This window comes from Thermobia domestica, chromosome 11 (assembly GCF_964235325.1).
Source record: "Thermobia domestica chromosome 11, izTheDome1.hap1.1, whole genome shotgun sequence".
Classification (NCBI taxonomy): domain Eukaryota; kingdom Metazoa; phylum Arthropoda; class Insecta; order Zygentoma; family Lepismatidae; genus Thermobia; species Thermobia domestica.
The window spans coordinates 115,395,180-115,418,958 of record NC_137464.1 but is presented as its reverse complement, the minus strand read 5'-3'; the positions used below and the strand labels follow the sequence as shown (position 1 = coordinate 115,418,958).

Here is a 23,779-nt window from a genome sequence, read left to right as displayed (position 1 = left end):
GGGCATGGTTACTAGCTAAATGGAACATCCAAAGTAAAAAATGTTTCTTATTGCTGTATAAATTTTACGTGCCATCATAAATGTGCATAGAGGGCGGCTTTCGATATTTTCGCAGAGGGGCATGCATCCTTATTTATGCTACTGCTCGGTGCATAACGTGAGATTATCACCAAAAATAGGATATTCAACTAGGAAACAGAGGAGAAGGAATAGTCCATGTAAACTAATATTTTATACACTTCTTTACACAAAATAAAAATTTGCAGAAGCGAATCTCAAATATTCAGGATCGAAAAAGAAATTTGAAAAATGTAAACGTTTTTATACCTATCTTACCTCTTGGTCCTAAAAAAGTTAAAACACGAATAAGGCAGTATATAAAATCAAAACTTATCAAAGCATTGGCATATTCGGTATTAACATATTTACTACATTTTGTACTTTTACTAATTTCATGGTAAGAATAATTGTAAGAAGTAACGTAAATAACATATTTAAAAAAGAGTGAAGTAATAATATTCATATTAAACTAGAAAGAAGGCATATTTTAAAATTCTAAAATAAAGTTTTTCATACTGACAACCTCAAGTCCTGAAGTTGTAAACAATCGTTGCTGAAATGAGGATGTTCGCTAAGGCCGTGCTTTCATTGCATCCGAATACGTTTGGGAATACGAACTGCGAATTCATGTGTCTCTACTAAACCTGAAGTTTTCCGAATGCGAATCAAGTTGCAATGTCTTTTTCAAAGCCTTTTTCAAGAGAGCAATGCCTCTTTCAAAAGAGATTATTTAACTTATGAGGAGGGAGAATATACATGAACATATAATATTATCACACCAACTCGTGAGGGAAGTCACGTCGATAAGAAAAATAATGCTTTATTGCTCCATGAGTAAAAGAAACTCGTTTTTGCTATTTCAAACATATTTGTCAATAATTACATGTATTCGTAAAATCGTTATTTGAGGAACAAAAAGGAAATATAAATTGAATAAAAAGTTGCAGTTCGTGTATTAATTAAATCTTCATATTTTAAAGACAAAACAAAGAAAAATATACATATCTTCCATTCCAAGTTCTTTGCTTACATCTGCCCATAAGTTATTTACAACGTGTCGTTTGTGGTAATCTGGATGAGCTTGATTCCACAATGGAACTTTATGAAAAACACAATTTATTAAAGCAACGATATCTATTTTCATCGTTATTTCTATTTTTTGTTTTTTAAATCTCCGCAGCTCGCAACATTGTCTGTTTCCACGCAAAACAAACTTTCTTCTCTCACGTAGCGCTCAATTCCTCCGCAGTCGACGCTCCATTCCCGCAAATTCGGACGAACAATCCCAGCAGGTTGGGATCGTTCGCATTCGGATCTTTTCATCGGTTTTCGCAATTCGCAGGTTGGATCTAGTTGAAGCACTCCAATTTATTTACACGTGCTGGGCAATTCGCATTCGCGTTCGCAATCGTATTCAGATGGAATGAAGGCGCAGCCTAAACCAAGGATGATCACGAAGAAACATTCCGTCCGTGGTTGGAACATTTAATTTTTCCTAATTCCTTTGCCAAGATTGGTACGGAATAATAGACACATTCCTCAACTATTTGTCACCACAATGAAAAATTTGCAAATCAGTTCGCGATGAGCAGCATGGCAGTTATAATCACTTATTGCGTTGCGTTTCTGTATGAAAAATCTGGAAAAATTGGTTCGAATGTTCCCCTTGACCAAGAACGCCCATGTTGTGGTTTCCAAGTTGTGCAAGTATAATCGATATGTCAAATATAGTTTCAAATTTTGCTGTAACTATTCTGAAAATTCTATTGGTTTTCGATATTCCGAAGTACAATTTCCTATACAGGCGAGCGCCGCACCTCACCTCCCCTAATGGGCGCCCTTGCCCTTGACTACATTTTTACTTTAGTTTAGAACTCCATATCATTTTTTACAACATTATCAATCGCTAGCTAATGATTACTTGTAAAAGAAGAAGTTGAAGAAAAGGTTAAAATATAATGATGTAGAAGAAGAAGAAAAGGTGTTGGTTGTGTTTCGCTCTCACATGGGTTTTTGAAGATGAACCAAGCAGATATATCGAAACTTGTTTCAAAACTAAGAGTACCAGTACAGCCCAGGAGAAGACGTTTGAGTAATCCTGAAGGACCATTGGGAAGATTGAAGAACTTGCGGAGAATCGTAACAGATTTATTTAAGTATGAGCGTATTGAGTTGAATTACAATGCAGCAGACGAAGCTCGAGGATATGCTGAACGTTTGATATCAGAAGCTATTAGGCATGGTGATAAGCATCATGGAACAATGGAAATGGCAGATTTCTGGCTTGAAGAAAAACAATTAGTTCATAAGTTGTTTAAAGTGTTAGCACCACGTTATCAAAATTACCAAACATCTTATACACAGATCTATAAGGCTCCAAAACCATATCCTGGTTCAACTTTCAGTAGATCCGTTCTTGAACTCAGAGGAAATCCGTATCCTCCACTTACAAGTGACAATATTGCAAACAAAAACTGGATACAGAATGTGCTTTTAACGGAAGCACAAAGAGAATACCGCATGCAAAAGTATGCAGAAATAATTGACAAATCGGACGGAATTAGTGAAGCGCCACAGTAGGAAAGTACAGATAGTGGAATGTTAGTTGTGACTTCTGTAATTACAAACTGATAAAATTAGTTATATTTTTCAGATTGTACTGATTATAGCCTGTAATACAAGATGAGCAAATTCAAATGTGTGAATTGTGGAAATAAAGTTGATGAACTATTTCGAATATACAGTCCGTCAGTACTCAAGATGAAAGAATGTGTAAGTATATCCCTGGTGCAGGATGTTAAGTTGGCTATTGTTTAGCTTTGGGGCGCCAGGTTTTTAACAGACTTTTTTGCGATCTTCTATTCACATTCGGTTGGATTAATAGCATTTAATTCAGACAGTATTGCAGAGCGAGCGTTAGCGAGTGAAGGCGTGTTAGAGCCTTGCAAGGCACGTTCTTTTATGCCTTCGTTATTGTCGGTCCGCCATTACTAAACAATTACCGTTAAATTATGAGGACGAATCTCTACAGAATTACGGTTTGGATTCATATGTAAATTAAAGATATTTTTCATGCTATGTATTTTTATTGGGGCATATTTGTATTGGCTAATCTTCTACAGATGGCAGTCCGGGAATTATGTGCACATGATCCTGATTTCAACGGTGTATTACTATTTATTTGTTGAGTTGATTTTGATTTTAACGTCCCTTTCAGCACCGAGGCTATATGAGACGTTGTTTTAATATGCCTTACGAGGAATTACTCCTCTTTCAATTACGCCGTTTACTTATAACTGTTAACTGCAAAAATTTCTTATTTTCATGCTTTTTTGCCCTTCATTAGAAACTTATCCATTTGTATTGCATTATCGCGCAAAACTAGTCTGTTACGTTGCAAACTAGACTATTCAGACATAACGAAAGTAGTCAGGTATTTCCAGCAAGCAATATAAACATTACCCTACTATAGTCCTGTAAACTTTACAGCGGGCGGAACCGGTATCCGATTCATCCAACTGAAACATCAGAAATTACAAAACAAATTCGAAAATATTTATTTCCTGTACTAAATTCCCACTTGAGAGAATACTTATATTCATGAAATATGAACTTATTTTAGTGGAAAATGCACTCCAGTTGCCCTAGAAAATGTTTCTTAAGGGAGAAGTTACATTAGTGGGTGCAGAGTGACTTCAAAAGGGCAAGGTTCTAGAAAAGAGGTCCTCCTTCTCACTTAGCTGTAATAAAGACAAAACAACGTGCCCTGCTTGACTCTAACCTGCCCTCACTCGCTAACGTTTGCCCGGCAATACTGTGAATTAAATATTTTACTTTGGTACAGATAATGAACCAACTTAACTATTAACCTGTATGGAGGGACCTGTTTTCTAGAACCTTCCTCTTCAAAATTCACGTATGCACAGGCAGCATAAAACTCGCAGTGTATAAGACACGAATTCACTTGAAAGCAAACCAACTTATGCTGGGGGGTCACTAAATAGCATGCATTCTAAGAGGTCAGGAGCGCAGCAGGGTTGCCTTAGCGGCAGCGAGATGTGCGTCCGTAAGGATAAGGCGCGTCAACAATGGAGAGTACCCGTATAAACGAGGATAGTGGAAAAACACTTCATATGGTATAATATACATGCCTTGAGTGTGGCACAGCTTTGCGACACTTTTATGATCACTTTGTACATTGCCTTCACGTAACCCTTCACTTCATGTCTTTCTTACGGATTACTGGTTGTGAAGCCCACACTTTTCACATCCTATTTCTACCTTATTGCACATGCGGAGGAAAGTTTGCGATATATTATGATTACCAGTAGAATCCTATTGTAAAGGATAGCACCCACAGTTGTCTCGCATTCATCACATTTCGTTCAGGTGCAGTCAATCTCTTATTAGTTTCCCTTAATTACTGCAGCATAACTACATGTTCTAGGTTAGTTAATATGACAGTGCGTTTGAAAGACTGTCGTATTTACTCTATTGGATATTTCCCTAACATATTATCAACACGCGAACTCTGATAGTCCAAGATGTAACTTCGTTTATCTTTCTAAATAGGCCTACTCACCCAAGCTTTATCATCATCTTTGTTACTTTCATGCTGACATTTTGTCTGATTCAGTTTCTCCGTAAATCTTGTGTTTTGGGGCTGCCGTCTACGGCAGTTAACCTATTATATTCGTTAAATTTGAATTTCTGTTAACAGGAAATGCACTGTGACTGCCTTAGATACTGTTTCTTAATGCAGAAGTTGCATTATTGGCTGCAGTTTCACTTTAGGAGGACTGAGTGTAAAACACACACACAAGAAAACTTGTGCTAGGTGGCAGCTAAAAGCATGAATGCTGCTTAACCGAATCAGACCAAGAGCGGTTCAGGGAGCGGATAAGCGATGGCGAGTATGAGCATAAGTTACGTATGATGCAACTAACTTACGTTCCAATAGAATTTTCACCAATCCTTTCTTTCCTTTGCCACTTTTTACTACCAATTTATTTGTTTCATGTGTCACTTTACTGCAGTACCATGTTAAGTCTCGCTTTATCGCAGTACCATGTTAAGTCATTAACTGATCCATTTATCTTCATGTATGTTATATGTCTGTGTCTGCTTTATGTAGCAGACCGTCGTCGTCGGGGAAAGGGTGGAGCTAAGAGACAGCTTCGGTTCTTATTCATGTATCACCCCTCATCCGCTATTTCATGTATACCTTTTCAGCCGCGAATAGAATTCCCGGACTCGCGAGTGGTTGGTGGGAGTCTTGGGAAAGTGGATGGTCCGTGAGCATCTTCTTCCATCTGGGGTGGACGTGCATCCATTCCAGAGTGATGTTATGTAAGTCAAATGTTTGTGTTGTCCGGTGTTCAAATCTTTGAAAATATATATAAAAATACTATTAAAAATAAAGAACTTTAAAAAATCGCACATGTTGTTGTCTTGTAGGCTGGTGGGGTTATCTTTTTGGTTCGAGAGGTTGTTTCTTTTACTTCCAATCTTATTTCTTTCTTTTAGGTTGCTTTTATCTCCGAGGCTATACATTTCTGTCAGCGGGAAAGCTTTTCGTTGATCCCCATTCCTTTTAACCACGTCGGCCCCACGCTGATCCTACGGTGAGGGCGTGCTTACGAAACTTCTTGGGGAGTAGCGAAAGTTCTCTTCACAAGCGTCCCGGTGTGAAATTGCGGCGTTCAGACACATTTTATCTTTATAAATGTATATTTAATACCAAGTTTTTATGGACACTAAAAATACAAACTCGAGTCCGCCCTCATCCTCTAGCAAAAAGCCCAAACGAAACGAGATTGAAACTAGCTGTAAAGTTGTAGATAGCGTGGAAAAAACAAGTATCGTGATTCCTGTAGTCCGATATCATATAATTAAAGCTAAATATGCCGATAGTGCTAATGCTGAAACAAATCATCCGACCGCTGTTCTTTCCTCATTGATAAAGTAATTACTTACAACGCCGGATAGGTTAAAGTTATCAAGAAATTACGGAATAGCACTTTATTGGTGGAAACGATTGACAAGAAGCATACAGCGGAGCTACTTAAATTGACTACCATTGGACCATTTAACGTGTTGGTAGAACCCCAATGTCTCTCACGGTGTGATATCTTGGACTATCATAGTCTTTCCTAGCAGATAGCGCTACGCTAATAAACAGGACTTCCTTGGTCATGTTGAGCATTATAGTGATATTTAGTTTTACCAGTTAGATTGACGTTCCCAGAATTTTCGTCCACCAAAGCTCAGAATGCCTTTGATATTTTTAATTGGTTAGTGATTGTAGTCGTAGTGGGGATAAAAGTAATATCTAGTGGTAATCTACGTGAGTACATTGGATTTATAGCCCCGCGGCGAGGGAAGTATTTTGTACCTGTGGACGGTAACTTTTCCTCTGGGTCATCATCTGAATTTATCATTAATACTAGTCATTAAAACCAAATTGTCAATGTCGATAAACTCGATTCGCATGTATATTGAACAGGATTCTTATCCGGATAGCGTTTTAACTACATTGGAGTTAAAAACCCTGGTAAGTATCTGACTCACTTCCGTTGTCCAGGACTTCTTGCTAATTCGTCTTACATGCATAATCATCTTCAGTGATTTTCTCTTGTGAAGCCCAAATGAAGGACTATTATGAATATAACACTAGTTAACAAAGGTTTTGTTACATAAAAGGAAATACCTGTTCTTAAAGGAACTTTTTGCGCTGAATTCGAATATGCACTCGGTTTTTCTCCATCACGTACGATTTTCCCGTAACAGAGAGATTTTCGGGAAAATTTCTCTTTTCGTTTATTTTACACCCCAAGATCTTGTCCCCTTGCATATACTAACATAGAAATTATACCTAAGTATACATTGATTCATATTTAACAAACCCTCCAAGTTTCGTAATAATCGCTTTATTCTTTCTAGAGAAATAAATATGTTTGTAAGTATACTGTGTGCACTGTTTATTGCACCTTATAGTAATGCTTTCAGATCTCTTAAGTTGAGGTAAAACGTTTTGCTTTATTACCACAAACACATATATAAAATATGATACAATATAATTTACAAGTGTGACAATTTACAATAAACAATAATACAAATGTACCAAAAGGTCATGAAAAGACAATCAAAACTATCACAATATATGAAACTTCCATTGGGTTACAAAAGCGTACACTACTTCCTTCTCTTGTAAGAAATGTTGCATTCTCTAACAAGTCCCCCATCATTGAAGGATCCCATCGTTCCTGGTACCTTTTCTCCATTGCCATTATATCTTGGTGAAATCTTTCCCCCTGTTCGTCGCTGAGAGCACCTAGGTTAGCAGGAAAGAAGCTGAGGTGGGAGTGCAAAAAGTGGATTTTTAAAGACATCCTACAACCCAACTCTGTATTCTGTATCATGTCCTGTACGATTTCTGTGTAACTCTCAGCTTTGTTATTGCCCAGAAATTTGCGCACAACACACTTAAATGCTGTCCAGGCAGCTAGCTCAGCACTGTTTAACTTGCTGTCAAAGCTATCATCAAGCATTAATTTCCTAATTTGGGGACCAATAAACACTCCCGCTGAAATCTTAGCATCACTCAGGTTAGGGAACTTATCTCGCAAATACTTGAAACCTTCACCAGATGTGTCCATGGCTTTGACAAAGTTTTTCATAAGTCCTAACTTGATATGAAGTGGCGGTAGTAATATCTTATTAGGATCTACCAAAGGAGCGTATTTGACGTTGCATTCTCCAGGTACGTAATTCACTCTAGGTTCCCATTCCTTCACTTCATAATGTTTGTCATCAGCTTTGCTATCCCATAAACATAAAAAACATTGGTACTTCGTGTAACCGCACTGCAATCCTAATAAAATACCAACTACCTTGAGATCACAACATATTTGCCAACAATGGTCCTTGTAATTTATAAGATTTAGCAAAGTTGACATGGTGTCATAGGATTCCTTAATCTTCACTGAGTGCGCAAGTGGTATAGAAGGTTTTTTATTTCCATTATGTAAAAGGACAGCTTTAAGGCTGACCTTTGACGCGTCGATAAATAACCTCCATTCTTCTGGAACGTAAGGAATTCCTAGCTCCGCCATCAACCCATTTATATCCGTACATACGCACACATTATCTTGCATTGAGAAATAGCTTGAAAATTGAACATGCCTTTTCCTGTACACTGATATGTTCGTTTCTGCATCCAATAAGTTCCACTGCTGGAGCCTTGATTCCAGAAGTTCCGCCTCTTGTTTTGTCAGGTGCAAATCACGGACTAGGTCATTAAGTTCACATTGCCGGATGAAATGTGGCTCGCGAACACAGTCAGGGATGAACGTTGGATCCTTGGATGTACATGTTGATGTCGATGGTTCATCAAGGTCATGATCATCATCAGAGTCTTTTGGCCATATCTCTCCCCAGTTCATCCCCGTGCGGAATAGGTCTAATTGCGGATTTAACGTTGGGATAACTTATTGTGTATTTGCTTTTTTTAGAATGTCCCTTAACTACTGTGAGACAAAAATAACAATCATCCAGATGGTTGGTGGGTTCTCTCCACACCATTGGTACAGCAAATTTCATGAACCTCCGTTTCCCTTTGGCCCATGCAAGTAAAGTGACGTAGCACGACGCACAAATTATGTTGGGTTCCCAAGTTTTGTCCTGATCTCCCACACGACATCCGAAATATATATAATATGCTAGTTTCACCGATGGCGTAATGGATCTACACTGTCCTTTAACTACAAACTGGCCACACACATAACAAAAACTATTTGGTGAGTTAACACACGAACGCCGTCCTCTTGACGCCATTGTACTGATCACAAACTAAACTTCTGGTCTTAGTTGGGTATAATGCCGTTAAGATCAAACATGAAAGCACTCTTAGCAGCAAAGAAAACTTTGAAAGTGAAGTAGTGTTAAACCACACGTCAATATAAAAATGTACAAAACTCCCTCACCAGGTGTCAAGAACACAAGAAAGAAAGAAATGCGCGGGGGGAGGGGGGAAACGATACCGTAGTGGAAAATTCAGACTGCATTAGTTCATTGTTGTCAACAATGAGTCTGTATTCCATTCTTTCTTTTGCATTCTGTTACATTTGATAACAAATATTGATAACCATTTCATGAACAAAACGAAAAAACTTGGAGAATTGTATATATATGTATTAAGATATACATATACTGTACGTTTAAAAAAAATATACGTTGGAAGTACATTCTATTTTTATACACGTTTCTAATTTACAGAGAGCAATACAAGTGTGTTGTTGACTATTGTAAATATTCATTTTTATGTCTGTGTTTGTAGTAATAAAGCAAATCGTTTTTACCCCAACTCAGGAGATCTGAAAGCATTACTATCAGGTGCAATAAACAGTGCACACAGTATACATACAAATATATTTATTTCTCTAGAAAGAACAAAGCAATTTTTACGAAACTTTTAGGGTTTATTAAATATAAATCAAGGTATACTTAGGTATAATTTATGTTACTATATGTAAGGGGACAGGAGCTAGGGGAATAAAATATCTGAAAAAGGGAATTTTTGAGGGAATTTCCCGAAAATCCCTCTGTTATGGGAAAACTGTACGTGATGGAGAGAAACCGAGTGCATATTCGAATTCAGCGCAAAAAGTTCCTTTAAGATCAGGTGATTTTTCTCATGTAACAAACAAAAAGTTTAAATTTGTTAACTAGTGTAATTTCTGTGACTGTTCTTCATCCTCAGGGTAGAGTGGGAGATCTCTCACCTTTTCTGTCAGAGCTTTTTGGTTCTTCTTCAGTCCGGCTGGGATCGGTAACGTGGTTCCACAGCTGCCTTGGAGGCGAGATAGTGTGGTGGGAAACGGCCTGTATTATATATATATATATACACACTAGTAGTCATTAAATCAGCTTTTTACGTTCTTAGTCATTCTTTGAAGAATAGTGGAAATGGGTCCTACATCGGGATTAATATAGCGAGCGCAGCCAGGTACCAGTAGAACAATTTACTTCTGATAGTACGACAGTTTGAATATCGTAATAAATTTTTGATATTTCGCATAACTTTTGAAATAATTTATTCGAGTAATCGAATAACGGGAAAAAAAATGTTCTTTTCATTTAAACATTACGACCACGAAAATCTGTTGCGATGATTGTTCCGTAACACAAACCGTTCATCGCTGAAAGCGTCTTCGGTGTTGTTGATCGAGATAATGACAAGACGAGTGGAGGGCTAGAGTGTTTCTATATCAGACACAGTGACAGCAATGTGTGTGTCCGTAGCCATGCAGGTGAGAGAAAAAACAGTATATATTCACACTCGCCATATAGAATCTACATCTGGCATATTGGTATTGGAGAAGAGGAAGGGATAAGATGATGTACGTCACGCCTAATTTTCATTCAGGGAGCTGTAACTAGTGCGTTGTACATTTGTTACATTATACCTAAGTATAATGTATCATGATCAGGGTGGAAAAAAATCATGATTTTTTTCAAAAAAATCATTTTTGTTGATTTTTTTGATTTAAATCAAATATTTTTCTTCGTATAATACAAGTCGCGAACTGAAGAAAAAACATTAGGAATTAGTATTAAATGTTAATTATGTCATTTACGTGAAAGTATTGGGTTTAAATTTTGAATTAATTCCCAATCATTAACCTATTTCAATCCCAAACAATGTTTCTTAAGCATTAAGGAAAAAGTACAGCAATGTATATCAACATGACACTTTTCTTTTCACGAAGGTTACTGATATTTGGCAGGGGCATATTTTTAAACAATTGGAACTAGCTAGCAGCACGAAATCCATATAAAGTACATAAATTTCGCCTAAAATTAAGTAACTCACTCTATGACCTATGGAACCCGGAGATTCAGTGCCATGTTCACAAAAGCTCTCCACTGACTTCTATCCTTAGTCAACTGGATCCAGTTTTTACTTTGTATTCCTATTTCTGCGAGATGCAACTTAATATTGTCCTCCCATCTGCGCCTAGGCTTCCTGATGGTCGTTTTCGGATTGGACTTCCAGTTAAAACTTTGAAAGCGTTCCTACTTTTTTCCATTCTCGCTACATGTCCTGCCCACCTGGGCCTCCAAGATTTGATGACCCTAACAATGTTTGGTAAATGGTATAAATTATGCAGTTCCTCATCATGAAGTTTTCGCCATTCCTCATTTCCGTTCCTTTTGGTTCCGAATATTCGTTTCAGGATTTTATTCTCAAATACTTTCAGTCTGCGTTCTTCCCTCAGCGTAAGCGATCATGTTTCACAATCATACAGCACAACAGGCATAATTATCGTTTTATATATTTTAAAGCTTCAAATTCCTCGACACAATTCGCGACGATAAGAGATTTTGAACTGAATCATAACACGAATTCCTTGTAGGGATTTTCTGCAGGAATTCCAAAATAAAAAAAAAATCAAGATGATCAGTTCCAGAAGAAGAAACACTTATGATTTTTAAAAATATGCTTTATGTGACGTGAAAAACAGTTCAAATGCGAGTTGTCCGTGCATTTAAGACATCCATACATAGCAGGCACGTTTTTATACTTTTCTGTTGGCTATTTTATTTCCTCTGACAATTTTTCCTGCACAGGCACGGCAAATTTTTTGCGATCACATCGCAGATCGCGGCATGTTCTGCAATGGGGTCAAGTATCCACTTTATCAAAAGTATTATTCGATATTTTAACGCATCCAAAATTTTTCGTATTACGATCCCGAGGAACTTCTTTGTGTTTAGTACATAAATTTCGCCCAAAATTTTAAAATCTAACTTTTTTCTTGTTTCGGAGAGGGGATCGGACCCCTTTAAATACGCCCCTATTATCTGGAAACAAACAAATAGACGTGTACACAAAAGAGTTTTCATCTTAAATGTCCATGGTGATTTCCCCGTTGGAATAGAAATTTTAAAACCTTGTGTTACAAAGAGAAGAAAGCAGGGTTCACCCGTAACCCGTTCAAACGGGATTTTCCCTGATCGTTCCCTACATAATACTCGTTTTCATACTGTGCTTACATACATTTGAGTCTCATTGTATTATGATTATTATCTTCCATAATCGAAATAACAGAAGAGAAACGGGATTTTACTTACTTTCACTTTAAATTAATTCATTTCGGAATTTGATTTAAATCAACGATTTTTATTTAAAAAATCAAGTGATTTAAATCTTGATTAAAATCGTGATTTAAATCAGACTGATTTAAATCAATCCACCCTGATCATGATCCGTGATTTTTTGAACCACCTGTATATTCATGTTCATACTTAGTTTCAAAAGACAATCGAAAATTTTGTAAATTATTATTATTTAGGGTTCAACTTTAAATTGTAATATTTCGTCAAAATAATTTAGGAGTAGTGTCCATAAAATTAAACATAACGTGATATTTTATTATTATTGCATATTTTGTCATTATTATGTTATGTGGTTGAAAGGTGTATATTTTGTAGTTTCTTAAAGGTTTTGTACTATTTTCAAGGGAATTTAGATGTAGGGAATCTTTACAAGAAAACTAAAAGTTTCATTCTGAAAATTCGGCCATGATGTCTTTTAGGCATTTCTCTTTGTTTAGGTAGAAATTATTTCTCATTGGAGCAGAGAAATCTCAGTTTCGTTTGAGGCTCATTCCAAATTTTATCATTGGTTCGGCTTCTTTTGATATGTCGAGATTGTAGGTGTTATCCTTTTGTTGCGTCACAAAGAAGCAATTAGCTCTCTTCTTCTTGTTATTCTTGTTCCTTTTACCAAAAGTCGTGTTGAAGATCAGACATACAATCTAGTTCTTCCTAGTTCATAAATTGTGCAGAAATTAAGAAAATTAGCTCCAAGATTACTCAATTTAATGTGAACTATGTTTTAGCGGTCAACTAAATTGGGCTAAGTGGTTTGGATTTGGTATTGACACGCTCAATGGAGAGTGGAGGAAGGTACCAAAGCAAAATTTCCTGGGGCAAGCCGATTGGCGGTGGCAGACATGATGAGTTAGAATGTCAGTAAACATAACTTGGTGTTAAGTATTTATTTTGAGAGAACCACTGCGGTTTTAAGGAAGAAAATCGGTGCAAATTGTAAAGCAAGAAAGTAAGAATGTTTACTATTATTCAGTGAGACTGACAGGATGCAACGAAAATCTGTGGTTTAGTGTGCTCAACCTCGAAATTTTGTTTGGACCGAAGTGATGGCTTGCATGTGCATATTGTTAGTGTGTGATATAATCATGCAGTTTTAAAACGAAAATTCTGTTTTCCTAGAGACTGCGATCACATCCATCTATCATGTGAACACGGGTCCTACGCGGTTAAGCCGGGGGAAGTTTTTTTCTTTAAAATGTTTAATTTGGTTGTCGCAATAGACAGGCTGGTGTTCCTTGTGAGTGCAAGTCTCCTCCCAATATTTAGTAACATTCTGACAATGTAATTCAAGAGAAAAATACTTTACTAGAAATTACAGATTATATTGCTTTAACAAAGATACTGCTCCTAACGTTAAAAAAATTCAAAACTTTTTTTTTTTTTTTTTGGCTGAGCAGTAAGTCCGAATGAAAATATTTAAAATTCCCAATTGCGTGTCATATTTACTTTGAAAACTTGGTGCAGGTATACTTTGTGGGTGCATCATGGTATCTTCTGGCAACAGAATTTCTTTTCTATAGCTCGTGGACGTTATCCAATCTTGTTTAAAGAGAATATAACTAAAATATTTAATACCGTATTTATTAATTTCGTCAGGAAAATTATATATTTAATTTCTTCGGACTGATCCGTAATGTTGACATTATACGTCTTTGTGACTCAGGTGTGATATGGGTGCTAGGAATGTTAAATGTGTGATAAAATTTTCTATTCTAGTAGGTTAAGTTAGCTTAGATTAGATTAGGTTAGGTGTAGTTAAGTTTTACTATGTGTTGATATATTAGTTTTACTGTGTCAAACTATGTCAATGATGAAAATATGAAATAAAAGACATAACGAAGTGAAGATGCTCCGTGCATAGAGCGCAAGTAGTGAAAAATGTACGTAAATCCTGCCGCCGGAGTCACTGTGCAAAGACACATAGGTAAAATAAAATACAGTAAACTTGAGAAGTTCTAGCCCACCAGTCACCTGCTAAGTAGTTACATAAAGGATTGTCATTAGTAATACAGGTGTATTGATTTTCAAATGTCAACATTATTATTATTATTATTATTATTATTATTATTATTATTATTATTATTCCTCGAAATGTACAGGTTGCCAGATTTTTCTGTTAAACCTGAAATCAAATATCAACTTGTAGAACCAATTAATATGAATGATTTTTTTTTTTTAATTTTCCCTTCAATACTGTTCAAGATGTAGCATTTGTATAAACTCATAAAATGTTTCTTCAATAAAATATAGAAGTTGTAATCTGACAATTTTCTTTTCAAGTAGAATGGGGAATTTAAAATGTGTATTAAGCTAGAATAATATACAGTAAAATCTAGATATGTGGTCAAGGTGCAAAATGCATGAGCAATATCAGAGATATTTTAACTTTCAATCGAAAGAGATTTCACAAGTTTCAAGTAAAAGTTTTCTTGGTGCGACAGACGTAAGAGACGACCGAATACTGTGAATTTTATTTTGAGTTTTCTTGAAAATTTCAGTTTTGGATTTTATTTCCGTTGCGCTAAAATCTTGTTTTTGGATTTTTTTTTTTTTTTTTTTTTTTTGCCATTACACACACAAAATTTCAGTTTCAGTAGTCATCATTGCCAACTCAACTGGGAGGTTGACATCCTGTGTTGGTAGTTTGTGGTTCGCAACCTTTCTCACGACGGGTTTCGGATAACAGACTGCAGGCCTGGATGCCGAACTTCGAGTTGTGATGGAAGATACTCTGGAATTATCTTCTTCGGGCTGAATTTGAGTTCCATTTTCCGGGGACAACTGACTTGGTGAATGGTAGCATGCCTGCACGGGGCCCAGTAGGTTCGTGACCACCAGTCAGTAATACATTTACACAGTCCATAGTCCTAAGGAAAGTGAACATCATTCCTCATTATTTTATTTTAATTTTATATATATATATATATATATATATATATATATATATATATATATATATATATTTGAAAGTAAAACATTCGTGACAACGTAACATTTCCTGAACACTGGTGGACCCCATCTTTCAGTAGTGTAACTTGCGTCTCCTTACCGCCGGAAGAACTGAACATGCTGTATTCGTATACGCCTTCTTCCCTGGCATTCTAAGTTTCCGGGCTTAAACCCAATCGATCACGCGTAGGGCATGGCAGATAGTATCTTACCGCCAGCTGGCCTCTGGCAAAGAACATCGCTCAACAGCGTCAGGGTCAAGAGCAAGCGTGACTATTGTACCCCAGTCAGACATTCAACATTTGTACAACATGCTCTTGCCTCCATTCGGAGTTACTTAGGGTGATTACGAGTTCCAATGAAGTCAGTATTTGTTTTATCACCCTTACAACGATTCAAAGTGTTACATGGGAGCCATAATCTCATTGTAAGAAATGGTGTGTTACCATTAGTTTCTTCTGTAGTACACCAATTATGGGCTAGATCAGTGAGTTGTGCTGTATATTATTAAACTATGCTGCCAGATGTCTTTTTAAGTATTATAGTTACAAAGATGAGTCGTAGGTCTTGCAGTATTTCCGCAACTCAAACAACAGGCGCGTGTATACGTCGTGATCGACTGTAAATACAAGGTCAAACTGGCACAAGAAGTAGTGTGCAAGTGGACTATTTAACACGTAGGCTGTCACTCCGTCAATATCTTCGGACAGTTTATTTTGGTAGTAACGATGAGTACTCAACATCTTCTCTTACGTACACCATCACTGTATTGAGTTACATAATGCTTCGGCAGCAACCTGAATTATTTCTCATGCGAAAGAAGAAGGTCCAGGACAGCAGCTCTTTGGTTCAAGAAATTATGTGCAGGTTGTAAAAATGATGATTAGCCAAGGTTCCGCCGCCCCAGAGTGACAGATTCTGAGGTCATACGACACACCATTGAGGAAAATCCATCCACCGGCACAAGACGAATGTCAAACCAATTCGGCATATCTCAGTCCACTATAGTGCGTCACCTTCTGGAACCCTGCAGAAACATCAGAAGCTGCTATATTGTGCCATATGAGTTGACCACAGCTCAGGCTCAGAGGAGAGTCGATATATCCAGACTTCTTTCGAGTTTGCAAAAACGTTGGGTGAGCAACGGCAAACTTCTAGAACCGATCGTCGAACATGACAGTTTCGAGTGGGCGTGTATGTGGTAGAACTGTGAGTGATAATTCACTTCGAGTTCGTTCCTAATGTTCGGACCATCGATGCCGATCTTTATTTCGAAGAGTTGGAGGGGATGTATGCTGCATTGGTGAACCGAAAGCGAGCCTTGCTGCCACAAGATAACGCATAACCACACTCAAGTCGGAAAATGCAACAAGAAGCGGAGGAATTGATGACATGGAATTGTTGCCACACCCGGCATGTAGTCCTGATGTTAGTTCTTTGGATTACTACTTGCTTCTGAAATCATGGTGCTTCACCAATCAGCAGGATGTGGAAACAACAGTAACCAACTTATTTACCTCTAAGAACAAAACCTGATATCGACATGGAATAGAGGAACTTGTGGGAAGGTGGCTGCAGACAGTACGAGGGGATTACATTGAATATTAACCAGCTTTCAATGTACTGTAATAAATAGATATGTTGTGTACCAGAATATTGCAAGACTTACGACTCAACCTTGTAATAAGTAATTTTAGTAAATGGAGAGAAAGTAAAATCGTTTTAATTTTTATTTATTCATTTATTTATTATTATAATAATTATTATTTGGGCATAGCCATAAAATTCGAATCTTTTTTTAATCACTTATTAATGTATTGTTGGACCAAAACGCCCAGATGAGTGATCGTCAGCTTATTTTTATTTTTTCAACGATTATTGTGTTTTTATTGATAACAAGCTAAAAGGTTTTAAAAAATGTCAAAAGAGGTATACTTGTTAATAACTACAGATTATGCATGAGATCAGAATTAGTACCAGAATAGTTTTTTTTTTTTTTTAAACTATGTGTATACTTTATGAATGTATTTGAAATTATCTGCTGTTACAAGTTTGTTTATGAATTTATATGTAAATAATACTGTTACTTGTAAAATAGTAAATTATGTAATTACGTTTTTATAGTGTTCCTGCCGTGAAGTAGCTGACAAATATATAGAATATGACCCAGTGATCGTGCTTATTGACCTAGTGCTATGGAACAGAAAGGCATATAGACACATTTTATTTAATACTTCGTTTAAGGTAAGATAATCGTATTTTCAGTATGCATGTGAATCATTTCTTGTATCAATTCAACCACAAATAAATAGTTTTTGACAGTTGTGTTCAGGGGAATATTTCATCATCTTTCTGTTATAAATACTTCACTCTTTCCATGGTGTTGCATAAAAGATGCAATTGGTAAAATTCTTTTGTGCCCTTGAAATTGTTTAATTTATATTGATAAAAATATGAGGATTTTAGAAAAGTTGGAAACAAATGTGATATTTTTAAGGCATTATACATAGTGTTACTTAGAAATGTTAAAATGTTAAAAGTATAGTTATGCATTGATTTGTACATAATAGTGTCAGGGCCGTCGCGTGGGCGGGCGACCGGGGCAATTGCCCCGGGTGCCGCGACCAGAGGGGCGCCGGAGCGACAAATCAACAAAATTCAAGCCATTCAGATTGCGTTGGCAAATGATTTTTTTTCTTTTTTTAATAATATTAATTCAGATATTTTAATAATGATCTGGCCACTTCCAAGTAAAATTTATTTATTTCATAAGAACAACACAACAGGTTTAATTCGCAGTTACAGTGTCGTGTACATTATTATCTAACATACACTATTATGCATACACAAATATACATAGTTTAATTATGCAAAAGTTATTGCCTGACAATTGTTTTGAACTTGTTTTCGGACATACTAAATACATCTACTACACGAAATCTAATAATTTCATGAGCTCCTTAATGGCTGAGCGGTTAGAGCACGTGCCTTTGATGTGGGAGACGCGGTTTTAATTCCCGGCGGGAGCTCATGTTGTTCGGATTCCGCGTTAATCAGTAGATCTCGTCTCATATATCCTCGCTGCTGAACGGGACGTTAAACTCACTCAACTCAACTCAACTAATCATTTCTTTATATGAAGCACACGTTCTCCACAGATGAGACTCATGTAATATGTTAATTCTTGCTTTCCTGCAATAGAATGTCCAGTGTTTGCTGTTCTAGTCTTACCTGTTGGGACACGTAATAATACTTCTGAAACCAATTCTGTACAGTCAGTTTTACGGTTAATAATTTATGTATGAACAACAGATCAAACACATATCTCTGTTTTTCTTATGTTTGAAAACAAATTCGTTACTGTCTTCATAGGGGCATACTTTGGGTAGAAACCGGTTTTCTTTTATGTAAGCATTAAAAAAAATTAAACTATATTTTCTATTGCATCAGAGTATTCTATTTAGTGACATTTGGTGTCCAAATAGAACAACAGTATTCTAATTTTGACCTCACACACCAAAAATATAACCTTATAAATGCTGATTCTTTGTAGTAATCCTGTCCTATCTTATAAATTAAACATATATTTCTATATGCACTACTCCTTATTGCGTCAACGTGTTGAGAAAAGGTTAATTTGCTACCAAACATAACTCCTAGATCTTTGATATTTGTAGTAGACAAGGAAGTGTCACGTATTGTATAGTAGATAAAGTTAATTGGATTTTCTTTCTTCGTGAAAGATACATATTTACATGTGGGCACATTAAACACTAATTTATTCTTATCACAACATATTTGAACTCTCTGTAGATCCTGGTGAAGTTTCATGCAATCATCAATTGAACTTACTTTAGAGTATAATTTGAGATTGTCATTTAAAAAAAAAAAAAAAAAAGTTTAATAAAAATGAACTCGAGAAGTTTAATACAGAGAGGAATATCACTAATAACAAGAAGAAACAGCAGGGAACCTAAATTAGATCCTTGAGAGATCTTGATAGAGTATTGAACTTGAAAATTATCGGTAATGTAAAACCTCATCTAGGATTATTCTCCTGGAACTCTCTCCATCGCTCTGTGAGAAGGTTTTTTTAAATCTTGGAATTTAATATTTGTATCGTTATTTGTATATTCTATGCTATTACTATGTTGATGTATATCAAGTTCAAACTAAACACCACCACCACTCGGTTTCAATAATTCAAAACAATATTTTCATTAACTTTTGTTTTAACTACAGAAGCTATTCACTTTAAAAAATTGAGATAATACCAACTTCTTTTATCTTACATTCCATATTTAAATCTAGGAGTACAGATTGGTTGTTTTTCATAATAGGCTGTGGAGGGGGGCGCCTGAGAATTCTCGTCCCGGGCGCTTAGAACCCACGCGACGGCCCTGAATAGTGTTATTATATTGTAAGAGTGAAATGCTTGCGTTACGTACTCAAAATAAAGTCTGACATATTTTGTTAAAAGTAACAATCTTTAACATTTATATGAGCCCTTTGAATCCTAATCAGATGATTAATCTTATGGGATGATTTCAGCAACTAATTTTATTGCCATCGGCTGTCAGACTCGAAATGAAGAGTTTCGGCTTCACTAAAGATTTCTACGTGTTATTTAATTTAGCTTTTTTTTTCTTCTTCTTCTTCAAAGAGAACACACAAATCAGCAATCACTTGTTTAATTGTTGGTGATCACGTACACACACTAACTTTACTAAAACTTGGTGGAGCCAGTTACACAAAACCATCTTGGGCCCAGTTATTTAGATACGCTATTTAGAATTTTAAATATTATATTCACTTTTTTTTTTTCTTTTCTTCCTTCGTATCTAACCCTTAGACAAATTGTTTTAACTTGTAACCACTGTACAACACTTTGAATATTGCTTTATCTATATAATTTAAGGTCACTTAGGTTTGCATTTCTGAATAAACCTTTTGATAACTGAATCTCAGTTTCTGTCGATGTTGCCCTGAAATTAACATCGCGTGTTTCGTCTTAATGTAATATGAATCGAACATTGATTTAAGGATGTGATTTGACACATATTTATATCCAAATGCACTTATTGCACTAAACTGTTTCAGCAAAATCTTGCTTTCGTCAGTATTTCTAGGAAACTCACATGAAGGTTTCTTTCTGTTTTTTGTGACTAGTTGAAAAATAATGAGACGTAAACTCTTATTGATGAAAATCCCTTGTACTCGAACAACTCTTCTTTTGAAGCTTCTACTGCTGCAAATACATTCCATTAGAATTTTTTGCATAGTCTTGAATATAAAAGAAACATATGTAGTATAGAACATAAAAGAAACATGAAACATAGTGTAGAAATGGTTAGTTCCCAGAGCTAATGACGAAGACAACAGAAATTACTGAAATATTTAAGTACAATTAAGTTGGATTTGGCCGCAGCAAGTTATGTTTTGCAAATGACTCGAACTCTTTTCTTTTGTTTAAGTAATAGTGTTTTTTAAGTAATTTTGATCTGCTGTAGGTTGTATGTTAATATGTTTAGGCCTGTGATGAGCCAAAAACCGCGAGTCCTAATCTTTTGTCTCTCTTATATGTTATCTTATTCTAGTTCCTATATCCCTCTTAGTCACCCCAAAAGGAAATCAAAATTATTCCAAAAGTAATTCTAGTGATATATACGTATAGGTACTCGATTGCCCAACGAAATAATTCTTTAATATTTAACATTACCCATGGTCTTTAATATTTAATATTACCCGTGGATACTTACACTGCTTCCAACCATTTATTTTTGAACTAAATACTTTATCAACTTGAAATACAGAATACATTGTTTCAGTTTATTATTTCTATTTCAATGTTGAAAAATTAACTTTGAAAACTAAATAAAATTAACCAATTACGAATAAAAATAAAATAAAGTATTAAAAGTAGTAAGAAATAGAGCATTGGGAAACATTAAACTGATCTTTTTAAGAATAAGTACCATTTATTGCATGCTCGTTATTCACTTTTCGGATGGAAGTGGGAGTCAATATAAGAATACAAGAAAATATTCCAAACATTTGCAACTACAAAACCGAATTCGAACAAGAAGCTGAATGGCTTTTTTTGGTCTTTTGCCATAGCAAGAATATCTGCGATGGAGTACGAAACACAGCAAAGCGGGAAGTGAATAAAGCCACCATGCAAAGAACAACAAGAGATCAGTTCCTTACTGTAGAGAAAATGTTCGATTTTACAAATAAAACATTAAAGGTATTACCTATTTTCTCGACACACAGCAAGAAATTGTTACTCGTATCGAAGCATTTGAAAGAAAGATTTAAAAAAAATGGTATTCAAGGCAAAGGAACAAGAAAATATTATAGTTTCCATGGCCTTTCAGGAAATGTTATTATATTAGGTGTTACGTAAAATCGAAAATTGATATTTATGAAAACCATTGTTTTTCTCAAAATGTGCCCTTGACTTTACAAACAAATGGCACAGTGGTATATATCTATGATGGACATTGATGGTTGGTAGAGGTTGAATAACTCAGTTTGAAGAACAATGCTGTATATGTATGATTTTACCATTGTGGAGGACCCAGAACGTCATTTAAGAAGTCTGCTAATGATTGTGTGTGCGTACCTCTTAAAAATATTCTAACAAAAATATCACCTCTTGAACTTACAAAGAGAACAGGGAGATCATATAGCATTCCACAAAACCTCTTTGAAGAAATAAGTGAGAACTGAGTACATATTTAAACTTCATGATTTATAGCGTTGCATTTGTTAAAAGATGGGATTCTTTACAGAATTGATAGTTAACTGATGCGAACCACTGGCGATATTTCAAAAGCCCTGTCTCTTATTATGAAAAAATTGATGAAATGAGAATGTAGGAAGGAACAGGAGAACCCTGAGAAAACTTATGGACACTATGTCGACCACAAAGTCTCAAGGCTTGGGATCTAACCAGGGACTTCTCACTCAAGACGTGAGCTCTGGACCTCAGAAGCCCGTGTTCCTCCAAACAAAGGTGAAGGTACACATTAAAGGAAATTAGTAGAAAAGATCCTAACACAGCTTTATGCTAAGTGTGTATGGAGAGACAGAATTCCCGAGAAGTATGATGATGTTGGTGCGTAAAGAAGGCAACGAAGATTATTCTATTCAAATAAAGATCTATAAATTTTCTATGTGCAGTGTAATTTCTATTTAATGTTGACTCGGCAATTATTAAAGCGGTTATCCTCCCTCGGAAGTTATTAGTAACATCTGTAAAGAACCACTGCGAATATATATATACAAGCACAGGGAAATAATTTAAAAATGGATATGATATGGTTGATACCAGACAGTAGCGTACGGAGAATTCTATTAGGGATTTGAATTCTCAAAGTCATATCATTTCAGGATTTTTCTATTTTTACATAATATTGTTCGGGGAGGGGGATATAATAAGATCTCTCTTGCATACGCCACTGATACGAGGTATTTCTCGAAAGCATTTTATAAATGTTTCGATTTTTTGAATTGGCAATGCAGATTTACAGATATAAACCGGGAATATCTAACTATTCTTCTTTTTCGCTGTTGATATAGTTTTGTTTGCAAATATTATCTCAAATAAAAGAGTTTTATTTGAAAGGCAAGACGATCAAGTTAAAACTACTATAGCAATGTTCTACAACTTCGCATCCTTAATGGATACTATTGAGATTGACCATAGGTCCAGTCCCTCAGCAAAGCTGCCATATTACGCATAAACTAATTTGAGGAGGGTACGAATCTTTATTTTTTTGTCTTTTAAAACTGTATTGACAGAGTACTCCTTTCTGTAATAAGACTTTTGTTTGTGGAATTGCATTCAAAACAGTTGTAATCCCAGATTTTGAGATTGCGTATTTGTATGTCTAAGTTGCCATATTCAACTTGTCTTCCATTTTTTATTTTTTATTCTTTTTTTAGTATTGTTCAGGGCTAAATTTTGTATGAAAGACTTCATATATACTATAGATTTCAACTATTTTTTTAGTATTAAAAATGAACGAAACTGTTTACTGTATATTTTTATATTTTCCTTCTCAAAGACTCACTGGAAGCTGGCAATTATATTACTTCTTGTTGAAAGCTATACTGAATGGGCATTCGCAAGAGGCTCAGATGCGCAAGCTGAAGTAGTGCGAGCTAAGCATTATGACTTATTTCAAGGCGAAAAGAACTTCTACTTAATGTTTGGGAAAGTCTTCATTGGTAAGTATATTTTTAATGTGAAGTAATATTTAATTATACAGAAGTAGATTCGTGTATTCGAGCTCTAGGTATGTTATTTGGACTCCATAATAAATTTATCTCATGTGTGGACTTCTTCTAACTTGTATGTCTGTATCGCTCCACTTTATCATTCTCACGAGCTGTTTCAACATTATTGTCATTTACCACCATCTCCTTTAGCCGGAATCCTCTATCAAGGATCTGTCTTCTTGATATAAAAAATCAGACTGCTTTATATCATAGGAATGTTTTAGCGTGTCCACAAAAAACACTGTGATTTTAATTGGTTATAGAATGAAAACCTTTTAGGTTTATTTTTTCTTCTTTTCTTTCTAAA

The 23,779-nt window shown here is 35.6% G+C and overlaps 2 protein-coding genes across 3 annotated transcripts in view; both read left to right on the top strand.

Annotated features, from left to right (window-relative positions):
- Positions 1 to 2,012: 2,012 nt before the first annotated feature.
- mRpL17 (mitochondrial ribosomal protein L17) lies at positions 2,013 to 2,640 on the top strand. The gene has a single exon (XM_081731012.1). The coding sequence runs from the start codon at positions 2,080 to 2,082 to the stop codon at positions 2,638 to 2,640; it is 561 nt and encodes a 186-aa protein (XP_081587138.1). The 5' UTR covers positions 2,013 to 2,079.
- Positions 2,641 to 2,691: 51 nt separating this feature from the next.
- Positions 2,692 to 23,779, top strand: part of Arv1 (ACAT-related protein required for viability 1) — a 43,542-nt gene continuing 22,454 nt past the window's right edge. For both annotated transcript variants that reach the window (XM_081731011.1, XM_081731010.1), the window contains exons 1-3: positions 2,692 to 2,832; positions 17,311 to 17,430; positions 23,259 to 23,421. In XM_081731011.1, the coding sequence (XP_081587137.1) occupies positions 2,743 to 2,832; positions 17,311 to 17,430; positions 23,259 to 23,421 (373 nt within the window). In that variant the 5' untranslated portion in view covers positions 2,692 to 2,742. The remainder of the gene's footprint in view (positions 2,833 to 17,310; positions 17,431 to 23,258; positions 23,422 to 23,779) is intronic.

Excerpts from the sequence above, each read along its gene's own strand:
- mRpL17 (XM_081731012.1), top strand. The coding sequence starts at position 2,080 with ATGAACCAAGCAGATATATCGAAACTTGTTTCAAAACTAAGAGTACCA.